This window comes from Taudactylus pleione, unplaced genomic scaffold, assembly GCF_031769625.1.
Source record: "Taudactylus pleione unplaced genomic scaffold, aTauple2 ptg000652l, whole genome shotgun sequence".
In the NCBI taxonomy this organism is placed as follows: domain Eukaryota; kingdom Metazoa; phylum Chordata; class Amphibia; order Anura; family Myobatrachidae; genus Taudactylus; species Taudactylus pleione.
Genome location: NW_028285054.1, coordinates 9,396,029 through 9,410,165, shown reverse-complemented (window position 1 = coordinate 9,410,165; position 14,137 = coordinate 9,396,029). Strand labels below are relative to the sequence as shown.

Genomic DNA, 14,137 nt, shown 5'->3' with positions numbered 1-14,137 from the left:
ACAAAGGACAAAGATCTCTAACCTGAAAACGGATCATTAAGTTAGCAAACCTGTCTAATCCTCCCGACCGCCGTTCAGCCAACTCCACGCTGTGAATGGTGATCTTCTCCATGCATCTCGCAGTGTATGGTGGCGCTCAGATTATCAGGCTGTCGCTCCTCCCTCCCCCCCGTCCATCCGCACAAATCGTGCAGTCTATGGCTAGCTTAAGACATGAAAACTGAATTGGAGTCTGACACATCCACAGTCACTTTTCCGTCTGGCGGTGGCTGCCTGGTTTACTACATTATGGTAATGTGGGAAGCCGCACAGGTAAACAAAATCCAAGCGCCTACAAGTGGAAGCCCTTCCCGCCCACTGCTCTTACATCCATAGCCTCAGCCGGCGTGATTAGTATCAGGATTTACACCAGCCACGTGCTGGGTACAAAAGATCAGTCTGAAATAGGCGTCCCACCTTCGTCCACGCGCTACGGATGAGCACGGAGGCTAGCCGGCAGACCCATGAGACTGAAGAGTTCAGTGCAATTGCATGGTTTCCTCCCAGTTACTGCCAAGAAATGCCCATTTCACCGCTAATGTTGTCCATTGAAGGACAGATCAATTTGTCCCTACTAATATTATCGAGAGGGGAATTGTATAAAAACCCTGGACACCATTTGGCACTCAGTAAAAAAATGCCCATTTTCTTTTATTTATATAAGTGCCAAGCTGTGATAGATTTATCTGTATTTTCCCTGGGACCTATTATCATTTATCTGCCCCAAGACTCTGTGGTGTGGTGTAATGTGTTATGTATAGTGGGGGCACCCTGTGTTTTATACATGTCAGTTTCCTATCGCACATGGACCAGGGGCTGCACTAAGGCAATGATCAGAGTTTACAAAAAAAAATGTATACTCCACAAGAGTATACATCTCGCAGTGTATGAAGGCGCTCAGATTATCAGGCTGTCGCTCCTCCCTCCCCCCCGTCCATCCGCACAAATCGTGCAGTCTATGGCTAGCTTAAGACATGAAAACTGAATTGGAGTCTGACACATCCACAGTCACTTTTCCGTCTGGCGGTGGCTGCCTGCTTTACTACATTATGGTAATGTGGGAAGCCGCACAGGTAAACAAAATCCAAGCGCCTACAAGTGGAAGCCCTTCCCGCCCACTGCTCTTACATCCGTAGCCTCAGCCGGCGTGATTAGTATCAGGATTTACACCAGCCACGTGCTGGGTACAAAAGATCAGTCTGAAATAGGCGTCCCACCTTCGTCCACGCGCTACGAATGAGCACGGAGGCTAGCCGGCAGACCCATGAGACTGAAGAGTTCAGTGCAATTGCATGGTTTCCTCCCAGTTACTGCCAAGAAATGCCCATTTCACCGCTAATGTTGTCCATTGAAGGACAGATCAATCCGTATGCACTAGCGATCTCTGGGCCTGATTCAGACCCGGTCGCGAGTGCACAGCGCTCGCAAGCGGGTCGATGGTCCCCCACTGCGCATGCCGGCTCTACAAAAGGGGTGGATGTTGATCGACAGCTCGCCTCGTTTTGTAGGCGGGGCGCGGGGGTGGCTACACAAACGGCGGTGTTACCAAAGAAACCCCTGCCGTTTGTGGGCGGCCCTACTGACATCACTCGTGATGTCAGTAGGTGGACTTCCTGCTCTATTAGAGCAGGAAGTCCACTGGGGCTTGCAGCCAGGCTACCCTACCACAAGGGTCTCGTCGCAAGCCCGATGGTCTTGACCATCACCTGGCCGCTCGCAGGTCACCCACAGCTATGCGAGCGGCCAGGAGGCAGTCTTAAAAAAAAAAAAAAAAAAGGGACGCCCTGATTCAGAGCGAGCGCTCTTTCAGAGCGTCCGGCTCTGAATCAGGCCCTCTGTCCATGTGCGCGGATTTCTATCTTTGATGCATGCACAATATACGGACATTCGTAAGAAACATCCATATTGCCACTTTATTTAGTTTCCAACTAAGAATACGCCTCTAATTGACAGTATATTCTCACTCCTATTGCAAAGCGATAGAGCGGAATTACTATTACCATTCACAAAGCGGAGTTGGTAAAACGATGATCGGGAGGAGCGGACAGGTTTGATAACCAAACGATCCAAGCCATTTTTTTCAGCCATTTTCAGACTATGAACGATGTCACGCTTCACTTAATAATCAACATTAGTAACAGCAAAGTCACAGAGGACCACTGAAATTCAGAGATGTAACCTCAATAATACAGGGTCTAGTACTTGCCATTATGGTGGATATACATAATTCACACAACAATCATGGTGAAAAGTCTTTAGTTTTATTAAAACACAGAATACGGCCTGTTGAAAAGAGTACACAAAAGAAACAACCAAGTAACACAAAAACAACAGTCACATGATAAAACACTTCAGTTAATGCCAATATTCTGTACAAGGTGTAAAGTTACTGTACTCTATAAAGCACCGAAGGGAGTTATTCTAATCCAGCCACTCACTGCAAAGCCAAGAACTGCCATTGGTACAGCAAAGGGTTAATTTGTCCCTACTAATATTATCGAGAGGGGAATTGTATAAAAACCCTGGACACCATTTGGCACTCATTAGTAAAAAAATGCCCATTTTCTTTTATTTATATAAGTGCCAAGCTGTGATAGATTTATCTGTATTTTCCCTGGGACCTATTATCATTTATCGGCCCCAAGACTCTGTGGTGTGGTGTAATGTGTTATGTATAGTGGGGGCACCCTGTGTTTTATACATGTCAGTTTCCTATCGCACATGGACCAGGGGCTGCACTAAGGCAATGATCAGAGTTTACAAAAAAAATGTATACTCCACAAGAGAATTGGAGATTATAACAGTCCAGGTCGTTATATCTATGTAGTATATCACTATATACAGAATAATTTTTCTATTTAAATGGTTACTAAGTGTAAAATATAATGTTATGCAATATGAAATGGACCTTATGACAGACATCAGGGGTATATATATATATATATATATATATATGCACACACACTCTTTATATACATACAAATACACACTATCCTACATAGCATAGTCGATGTTACCAAGAACAAGACTGAAACACACTGCAGAATACCTATAGATGAATGTTTCTCAAACTCAGCCCTCTTGGAAGCCTAAAACCAGCTACACCCTATATGATTTTTTTCGGTCAAACCAACAATCGGCACGATTTTTCTGCAGGTGGAAGGTCCCGATACCTGTGTTACACAATAATACAATTTAAATGAGCAATCTGCCGATTTTCTGGCTCATGGGTGAATACTTTGCATATGTCCGCCCACAAGGATGAAGAGGTAAACATTAAAAAAAAAACTGCGAGAATTATGGTCCGATTATTGTGAATGCCCACACACTGCACGATATCAGGGTCTTTTGGCCGATAACTTCTGGCTAATATGACCAATCCGATAATCAAAAGAAAGTGTTTGTGGGCGGTTTCTGACCGTTTCATCGGCGAAATGCAGAAACGCTCATGCCTACACTCTACGTGAGAAAACAGGCAATCACCCGATTATTGGCAAATAGGCCCAATAATTGTTTAGGGTGTAATTAGCTTAACAGTGCAGGTTTTCAAGATATCCTCAGGAATAGTTAGTACCACCTGTTGACCTATTGTCTTAGGACCTGATTCCTATTTGTAGTGTTTCACAGCCGGAGGGAAGTGGCTGCGCAATACAATACCGTACAACAAAAATTCAGAAATAGATTTGCGATCCGATTGCAGCAGCCAAAGACGGTCTTGATGGTCGCAACCCTCAGCCAGTCTAAGTAAGCAGAAACGTACTCAGAATGGCCGTCGGAACTAGTCAGCTGGGTCCAGGAAGTCTGCATCCGACGACGCAGACCCTGGGCTTGGCATGCCCCCGTTTAGAACGGTACCAGTCTCAGCCCCCCATAGGCCGCAGCATGTCAGTCACGCCCCATCACACAGGACCAGTTCTGCACATGTGCAGATCCCCAAACCGGATTTATATGTAAACCATCGGGTTTGCATCCAAATCAGACCATTAACACACCTGTGCTACAGCTAGATGATCTGGAAAACATGCACGGTAAGGGTTCCATGAGGACCGGGATGGAGAAACACTGCTAGAGATAAGTAAGTGCACATTCTTTTGAAGATCAGCACATAGAAGGGTTTTTCCTTCGCCATTGAGCTCATGGTCCTTATTCACATCCCTTTGCACACACAGCGCTGTCTTCACTCAAATTTAAAGGTCAGCACTGAGCATGCCCTGCCATCCATCTATAGCACAGGTTCTCAAACTCAGTCCTCAGGACCCCATACAGTGCATGTTTTCCAGGTCTCATAGAATCACAAGTGAAATAATTAGCTCCACCTGTGGATCTTTTAAAATGTGTCAGTGAGTAATGAGTACATCTGTGCACCTGCTGGGTGACCTGGAAAACGTGACCTGTGTGGGATCCTGAGGACCGAGTTTGAGAACCACTTACCTATATTCATCTCACAGCTGTTTGTTAATTTCAACATACGTTTCATATAACATCTGACAGTAAGAGATCAGTGCTGTTTTTATCTTCATTTGATAAACACAGTGGTATCATTGGAACATTGTGCCATGTAAATCAGTGATACCTTCATCAGTGCACAGGTCCCACCATGAATCTGTGCATAGCTAGGTCCTCCACTGCACTGCACGCCCATATCAAATCCCTGTACGGTAGAAATAGACGCACATTGGACATATACAGATGTGTCCTCTTACATCCTTGCTGATCGCGCTACAAATGTGCGCACGCATCACGCCACCCGCATATGCTATGGCACGCACTGCGATCGCACCATGAAATCCAATGGAGATGCGTGTGTGAACGCAGTGCGGGTGTCCGTTCGCGGGTGCCATGCGTGGTGCGATTTGCCGCATATACAGCAAAGATGTAACAGGACACATCTGTACCTTTATGATGTTACAACGGCATTAGGTACATTTGTCCTGCGCTTCGTGAATGACCCGGAGGGGCTTCCTACTGTGTAGTGGTTTGGGAGTAGGCAAGATACGGATCTGGGCTCTATTTTACCTTCTGTCATTAAAACATACAGTAATTCCCAATCTTGGGCCTAAAGGCACTCAAACAGTCCAGGTTTTAAAGGATATCCATGTTTATGCACAAGTTACTGAAGGTGGGTACACACCTACAGTAGCAGATATATCTGTAAGTGATGGTTGTTCATATACACTGAACGACCATCATCTTCCAGGCAGCCGCGGGTCCTGCTGGCCGGGGGGGCGAGTCCGCCCCCCTCCCCGCAGCTGCATGTGTAAAGGCGATTGGCTGACCGCCGGTACACACTTGCCGATGGACAGATATATCTGCCATCAGCTGTGCAACACAGCCAACACGATAAGTCTGTAAACGACGTTGTTCAGATATATCGCTGGCACACACTGGCCGATGGGCACCAGATATATTGGCCGATCAATTAATCGGCCAAAATAACTGTCAGTGTGTACCCAGCTTTACTTAGTACCTCAGTCAATGTGATTAAACCATGTGTGCATAAGCACTGATATCCTTAAAACCTGGACTGTTAGGGTGCCTTGAGGAGCGAGTTTTTGAAACCCTGGGTTAGAGTGATCCAGGCCCCTCAGTGACCCCTGGGCTCTAGGCAGTAGCCTGGGTTGCTGAACTTTGCATGTAAATTTGTCCATGTGAATTGTGTGGCTTTGGTTAATGGTTTTCAAAAGAAACATCTTGTGTGATCTACACACCATGTTTTCTGGATTTTACATGCAGTGAAATTAGATTTATCCACTTTTCAAGCTGGTTTGATGAAAGAGCGAATGAGACAAGCACACCTTAGTAACAATGCTGGCCATCGTTCAAGATTTATCAAGTGAAAAAATATGTTTGTAGTTTGTATACAATTTATACATAGTATGTCACAATTGTCCCTAATGTGCGGACAGTCATCTCGGCTATATAAAGGCAATTTTTTTTTTCTGCCTGATCGTTCTACACTATGCCAATATTTACGCACTTGAGCCATTATTGGTAGTCTGCGCATGCATTTAAATCGCACAGCGCATGCGTCAAGGTACATCGCTCACAGCAACTAATCAAAGTTGATAGTCGGAGAGCGTTTGGGGGGGAGGTAACGGGAAGTGGCTGCAAAGAACGTGGACGTGTTGCAACCATGTCAGTGGTGTGTTACATCCTGCGTCTGCGATCCCATATGCAAAAACACACTGGCCGATATATGGTGTGCGTCGTCCAGTTTGTGCAGGCGATAGGTCTGTGACGTCGTTCACATACATATCGTGGGTCGGGTGTGCAGCAAACCAAAGCTTAGACAGAGACCTCAAGTAGGGACTGTCCCACCAGAATCGGGACAGTTAGGAGGTATGCTTAGTAGTTCAGCCCACAAAATGTCTCACCTACCATTCGTAGGCCACAGGTATACTGCCAACATGGCCTGTGTTGTACATAGCTCAGGCACGGCAAAAGGTCTTTTGTGCCCAGTATACCTGCTGTGGACCGTATTCAATTTGGAGCAAGAAGCCGTTTTCGCATGTTTTGGGGGGAAACTTTTCGCCGATTACGTCATTTCGCCAGGCGGAAAAGTATCGCCGTATTCAATTTGAAAGACTTTCCACCCAGGCGGAAAGTCAATGCAATGTAATAGGCAAAAAAGTTTTGCCTATGAATAGCAGGCGGAAAAAAGTGCAGAATTGGGGTTTTGGGGTGCATCGTTGCGGGAACCCCCGTGCAGCCTTCAGACAGTCCCCCAAAGGTAAACTGTGTCAAAGAAATAAAAAAAACACTTAACACCCCAAAAAATCACTTTGTCCCCCAACTTTTTTTTTGCCCCCAAATTCAAAGTTAAAAACTTGCGAGCTAGACTCTGGGGGGGATCCCCAAGTATGCCCCAGGTGTTTTTTTCAATTGCAGGGGCTTGCAGCAGGTGGATTTTTCAAGTTTTTTTCAACTTAACTTTAGCAAACTTTAAAATATGCTGACCCCCATTTTCAAGCACCCCAAATTTGCTGGGATAAGTTATTTTCTGCAAGAAATACTCCTGAATACTATTCTGCACCACATATACAATAACGCTATTGAGCCCGTTTAAAAACAATAAATACCTTCAGCAAGCCAAATCGGGGGGTACCATAGCTAACCCTCATGTCAGAGCATCTTTTGGGGGGTGTCAGGCTGATTTCCCAAAATCTGTCAGTACTTTCCGCTTGTTTGAGTTTCGCCGAGTCCCGTTTTCGCATACTTTCAAATTGAATACGGCGATACGCGGGCACGCACGCGATACTTTTCCGCCTGCAAAACACGCGAAAAGTCTGGGAGGCAAAAAGTATCACGGCTTCAGTAGAGCCTGGTACTCACAAGTAAATGTATTTAAAAGTGAAGCAATATATAAACTGTAAAAGAAAAATGTTAAATAGTTGTGAATTCTACCATGGTAGAGATACACAAACAAAGCCGGATTAGTGGAACCTGGGGGAGATGTATCAAACCTTGGAGAGAGAGTACCAACCAATCAGCTGCTATTTGTCATTTTACAGGCTGTGTTTTAAAAATGACAGTTGGAGAGTGATAAAGTACCAACAAATCTGCTCCTAACTGTCATTTTTCAAACACAGCCCGTCAAATGACAGTTAGCGGCTGATTGGTTGGTATTTAATGTCTCTCCACTTGATCTCGCTCCAAGCTCCAAGCCCCCCCCCCCCAACGAATGTGCAAGTATAATTAAATTGTCCGTCTCTGGAATACAAACACAGATGTTCCCTGCTTCAGTACATATAAAGAAACAGTGTGGGTTTATTAGCATTTAAACGGCCGAACCCTATAAACAACCTTCAAAAGGCCACGCTCGCTGTTTACTGGAATAAGTGCCGCATCTCATTTTCTGCTCACAAATTCCTGCCGCTTTGTTCCAGGAACAATAAATATTTAACTAGTCTCTTTCTCTTATTATATGTTGGGGAAACGATAGTTGAATTTTCTTGTGTTGTAATATTTCTTGCTCTCCGGTGCTGGTAAGATATTACTGCTGGTGAGCTGCGGGAGGTGCTGCAGCTGTAACGGAGGAAGACAGAGCGAGAGAGAGAACAGTCAGATGGGGCAGACGTGCAGGAAAGTCACAATCAGATCTTTAACTCAGCAATAGAAATGTTTACTCGCCCCCAGCATGGGCAGCAGCAATATTCCCATGATGCCGAGAAGACCAGTACATGTCACTAAAGGAACAGCCCAGGACATGTAGTTCAGCAGCTACCTGAGAACTGACGTTGGCTTATTGCTACGCTAAAGACTGAACTGTCTTTATTAAAGCCATAAAATATTATATCTTGTGCGTTTTTAATAACAGAGTGTTTTGCCGGGGGTTAGGGGCTTTGTAGCGCTTCTCTAAGCGGGCGTCAGATTCCTGCCACACACCCTTTTTTTGGGGGGGGGGGAAAGGGGGGGGTTAAGGAGTTGTTGGGAGGTATGAATATACCAAATAATGCAGCCTAACAATTTAATAGGAACCAACAACATCCCTGAAGCATAATAGCGATATAGTAATTAATAGGCTGCATTCTATGAATACTGCTGAAGGTAGTGTATTACAATTTTTTTAAAATGGGGGAAGCTGATGCACACTCTAAGTACCAAGAATAATACATATCAAAAATATATATAATAAATGATCAATTAACATACTTTTCTATAGAGGTTCTTAGTACATGTTTGGCCAAAAATGTTTGCCCACCTACCACGTCACGTTAACCTCATCAGGTGGGTCCCTAACATCCCTAATACTGACACAATGTATAAATGTATCTAGGACTTACCTGTAATAGTGCCCATTACATGTGTGTACTGCAATGCAAGGACCAATACTAATTACTATCACCTGGGGCAGGTAGGAGGCGTGCTAGGTGGGAGAAGGGGTCTCACACCTTCAAGTGTACCTTAAATACACACATACATTTAATAAAAGGAGCTAAGTACAGACATCAAAAACTGCACCTAGAGGGGCTTAACCTGACCTAGAATAAACTATTTTGTCGTCCATCTCAGGAATTTCTAAAAGAAAGCAATCTATATTCTACCTGGGCATGTTGCGCATAACAATGAAGTAACCTTCACGACTCCTAGAGGAAGGTACTTATTTAAGAATATTTCCTCTAATTAAAAAATCTAATCAGTATACATAATGAGTTTGTGGCTCTCCTCTACCGGTTATCAGATTGAGGGGGAGATGTATCAATCCTTGGAGAGAGATAAAGTGGAAGTTGCCGCCCAAACCTACCAATCAGCATCTAACTGTTATTTACCTAGCACAGTCTTTGAAATGACAGTAATGCTGCGTACACACGGGACGATCTGATCAGCCATCGGTATCGCTGAACGATCTCCCTTTGAAATTCCCGGTGTGTTCGTTGAATGATATTCATCCACCCACCAACAATATTACCCACGCCCCCTCCCTCTTGCAGGCACTGATAGAGATCGTCCAGGTTGGCCTGCATGCATGGACGATTATCGATATAGTTATCGTCCATGCGGGAATGCGCATCGTTGGTCGATTGATGGCAGTATAAAAATTAACGATAAACGATATAGTTATCGTTCATTTAACTCGTACCGTGTGTACGCACCATAAGAAACTTATTGGTTGGTTTTGGGAACTTCTCCGTTTTATCTCTCTCCAAGGTTTGATACATCTCCCCCTATCTCTGCCGATGAGATAAGACGGGGTCCTACTCACATACATATACAGGTCAGAGGAACCATAGGGATTCTCGGTGTCCCCGGCAATACGTACCCCCGGGAAGTATTTCCTGTGCAGTCTGGTCTGCTTTCTGCTGACTCTTTCCGAGTCCTTTGCGGCTTCCCCCTCTTCTCTAATGCTATCGAAGTAGGGGTGCTGCAGCAGCTGCTGACATGTCAGCCTCTCAGCGGGGTCCACATGGAGGCAGCACTGTGCAGGGAGACAGGAGGAAGAGAGTGGGTCAGTGTAGTTTATAGGGCACAGAGATGGGTCAGTGGTTGTGCCAGCTGCACCACATGAGTCAGGACGTACTGAAGATCTAATACCGGACAACACACACACAGGAATACCCAGAGGAAAATTATAATTGTTCCCGAATAACTTTATGTGAATATTGACAAGTTGTATGTGAACTTGGGAAGGGTCTGAGCACCGAGGGGTTTATTCTCAATCACACACAAAGGGCCTCATTCAGAGGTTGAGCGGTTTTGCTTTTCTATGGAGGCATGTGCCGGGAGTGATTACAGATGGTCGCACTGAGAATCTAGACGCAGAGTGAGTGACTGTCAGTGAGCATTTATGGGAGCTAACAGTGGGGTGGCCAGACAAACACAGGAGTAACCCGAACGTTTCGTGAGCGTGTCTTTGCCCGCGACTGCAGCTGACTTCCAACGGACATCCCGAGCAGCCAGTTTGCCCAGATGTTCAATGGTGAAATCATTTAAAAAAACGGAGTAAAATAAGTGTCTGAAGCCTTATCCAGAGTATGGACCTGAGGGCCTGATACCGCAAGGATCGCAGTTGCTTATACGCATGCAATCGGCTGATAATTTTGCACTGCGCGAACCAGATGCTACAATCGGGACTGCAATCGCAGTGACCATGCAGACCCATTACAGAGTGATTGACAGGAAATGCCATTTGGGGGTGGTGGTCGGGCGAACGCAAGCGTGCCAGTGCATTTTATCAGCGTTGCAGGGGCGTGCATAAATTATCCACTGCGATACCAAACCCAGCCTGAGGCCTCATAGCGTACGCTGAAGTAAGCGAATCCTGAGTGAGGTCTGACCTGCCTTACCTGTGCGTCTGAGTCCGATGTTACCGATTGTTTCGCTATGTTGAACAAGTATACGGATGGGAGTAAGAGGAAGTGGGCGTCCTTATGTCAGGCTGCGATCACAATGCGAATGCACACATTTACATATCACCGCTGATATTAGCAACTGCGTTGCGTGTGTATTAGCAGAATAGCGATCCATAGTGAATCAGGCCTGTAGTCCTGACTGTATCAGCCTGTGACTGTAGGTGAGTGCCAGGACATGTTTTCTGAGTACCGGTAACTGTATTCATAGGAAATAAGCACCAATGACTATTTCAATTCAACAAACTGCATGTGTGTCCAGGTGTAGATAAGTTTGAAGTGGGACCGAGTAGTACAACGTGTAGTCATGTAGTGAAGCATGTCAATATAATATGACGCTCCTATCAAACTAATGGGAGGAAGATTCTGGTGTCCTCTAAAGTTCATTCATCTGACTATAAACCGTGTTAATAATAAATAATCCATTCTGTATGAACTGAAGTCGGCACCTCCAGCATTCTATTATGAAGACTTCTATTATTAACAGCCAACAACGCTATTCTATAATCATGGACAACGTGATCCCCTACTTTTCTGAGACTAGACACCCCAAATGTGGGGCTCTCTTTTCCTATAGTACCAGACTATTACAACTAGGGATGTGCAGGCTCGGATTAGTTCGGATTTTCCCGTCAAATTAGAATTTTTCCTGCCAAAAATTGGGTCTCGGAAAGAGGCAAAACATCATCTTTCATGGACAAACTTCATCATTCCTGGACAAAAAAGTCAATGAATGATGATGTTTGTCCATGAAAGATGACGTTTTGAATCTTTCTGAGACCCGATTTTTGGCGGGAAAAATCTGAATTTGGCTGGAAAATCCGAACTAATCCGAGCCTGCACATCCCTAATTACAACAACCCCCAAAATTTTATATAACACTGGTGCAAAATAGGACCAACAATAATCCAACCAAACCATGGCCAATCTGCCCCGAGCATGACGCACAGACTCTAAGCCAGAGTGTTTTGGGGTCCGAGAAGTGTGACTTTTCTGCACTATTGGGCAGCATCCAACAAATCATCCACAATGACTAATTAATCAGGTCTCTTTCTGTCTGTGATGAAGGGAATAATACTCCATTACACTTTCATTTTTAATTAAAACTGCAGTAGAAATCTCGGACAAGGCTGAACGGCATATAAGAACATTTATATGTCTGTGTTTAATGGTCTTTTAAGAAAGGTGTGATAGGTCTGAGAATGCAGCTATATAATAATAAAATGACCTGGTTGTTTTTCCCTAAGAAGTAATGTAATGCCTCCTGTGTTTCTTATATATAAAATTCTATGAAAAGCAAAATCTAGATCATATGAATGCAGCACATCTGGTATTGTGATCATACATAATTATGTGCAATAGGAATGTTTTACCTTCATAAGTCCCAGGGCTTGACTGGATATATATGAAAATTTCAGTTCCAGGGGCTCCATGTTTTCAGGATCCGGGATGCTGACCCCACTGAAATACTGGTTTGTGCTGAAGACCTGTTGATGCCGGGGAATGAGATCACCTGTAGGGGAAATATAAAGCACAATAAGCATGGAGCCGGTCAAAGCCACTAATTCTTTATTATACATCTCTACTCATGTAACTCACCCAAGCTCTTCCTGATCAGATACAGCTGGTCCACATCCGACTTCCCAGGCCACAGTGGTACTCCCGACAACAGCTCTGCGAACACACAGCCGATGGCCCAGACATCCACGGGAGGGCCGTACTGTGTGTCTCCCACCAGCAGCTCTGGGGCACGGTACCACCTAGTAGCCACATAGTCAGTGTAGTAGTCACAGGGCCCGGCTGGTTATTCAAAGACAAAATGATGTAGGAATGTCATGGGATAATACACAACTATATAATGCCACGAATACCCCTTAATAATACCACTAAAAGAAGTGGTGACATGAGACTGATTTTTACTACATTACTCACATCCATTCTAGTTTTTTTTCATACAACTAATTGCTAAAATGTAGGAGCCCAGTCAGCATTCCCCAAGTCTTTGGGGTCAATCCAATTAGGTGCATATTTGTGAGGTGCGAGTTGCTATTTTCACTTCGAGTTCGCACAGCGAATTCATTTTGCAATCCAATTAGCAACTCGCACTGAATCGGTCAGACTGAATTAGCAACTTTCCGATCGCACCTCCGTGAGGGTGAGAGATGGAAAGGAAAATCTTTATTTTAAGCTTAAAATGTCGGGACACTGTGCTGTACCCCTTGGACACCCCCCCCCTAATGACTTATTAGGCAATTGGAAGTTTCCAATTAGCTAGATTAGCCCAATAATTACGTCATTTTTGGGGGGCTTAAAAAAAAATGGCTTCAAATTACCCCAAAATCAACTTTTTCACTCGTTTAGGCACCCTAAATTTAATTACAATAATTTAGTTAAAAAATAATTGTTTTCATTGTATAATTTTTTTAAGGGGCTCTCAAAGTACCCTAAAATCACCCTTTTTCCTACTTTTTTAATTTTTATTATTTTTCATTTAATTTGTTTGAGATTAACTAAAAAAGTTTTTCTTCTTTTTTTATAATTTTCTTACGGTTTTATACAGTTCTGCTAACAAAATTATCCATTTTGAGGGGTCCAGGATGGTCTCCCCACATTTTCATGCATTTCTCTTAAATCTCATTTGGCAGTCAATTCGCACCCCTCCGCTGCGAGTAGCGCAAATAGGCAATTTTAATTGGAAAGGAGAATCCTCGGGAGCCTGCTTTCGATGCGAAGTCTGCGAGTTTCAAGAGAAAAACTCCCTACTCGCAATTCGCACCTAATTGGATTGACCCCTTTGTGTTCTTGGCTGTAGTGTAATTATGTGTAGATAGATGCTTTGGAAGGCTGGAAGAGAATGTTAGAGGAATGGTGGAAAGTGGACCTATACTGGTCATGCTATTTGAAATGTTACTAAGGTTACTGGTGGAATGATGTTCAGCCAATAGGAGAGCCCCCCGCATGCATTATCTGGAGTACGCTATATGCAGGGGGGGTCTCCTATTGGCTAAACACAAATAAAGTACCAACCAATCAGCTTCTTACTGCCATTTTACAGACTGTGCTACAAAAATGACAGAAGCTGATTGGCTGGTACTTTATCTCTCCACGATTTAATAAATCCCCCCCCCTTATTCCAGCCTTCCACAGCATCTACCTATACATAATACACTGCAAGAACACAATGATGCTCATCCCCCTCTCATGCGGGAGCAGAATTTGAGGAAGGGGCGGGTAACAAACATGAACTGTGA

General features: G+C 44.3%; 1 protein-coding gene across 1 annotated transcript in view; it reads right to left on the bottom strand.

Annotated features, from left to right (window-relative positions):
* Positions 1 to 7,788: 7,788 nt before the first annotated feature.
* The window catches only part of CDKL1 (cyclin dependent kinase like 1), a 52,469-nt gene continuing 46,120 nt past the window's right edge, over positions 7,789 to 14,137 (bottom strand). Inside the window, exons 6-9 of the mRNA XM_088455367.1 lie at positions 12,486 to 12,686; positions 12,260 to 12,399; positions 9,800 to 9,955; positions 7,789 to 8,064 (exon numbers count right to left, since the gene is read on the bottom strand). Coding sequence (XP_088311493.1) covers positions 7,960 to 8,064; positions 9,800 to 9,955; positions 12,260 to 12,399; positions 12,486 to 12,686 — 602 coding nt within the window. The 3' untranslated portion in view covers positions 7,789 to 7,959. The remainder of the gene's footprint in view (positions 8,065 to 9,799; positions 9,956 to 12,259; positions 12,400 to 12,485; positions 12,687 to 14,137) is intronic.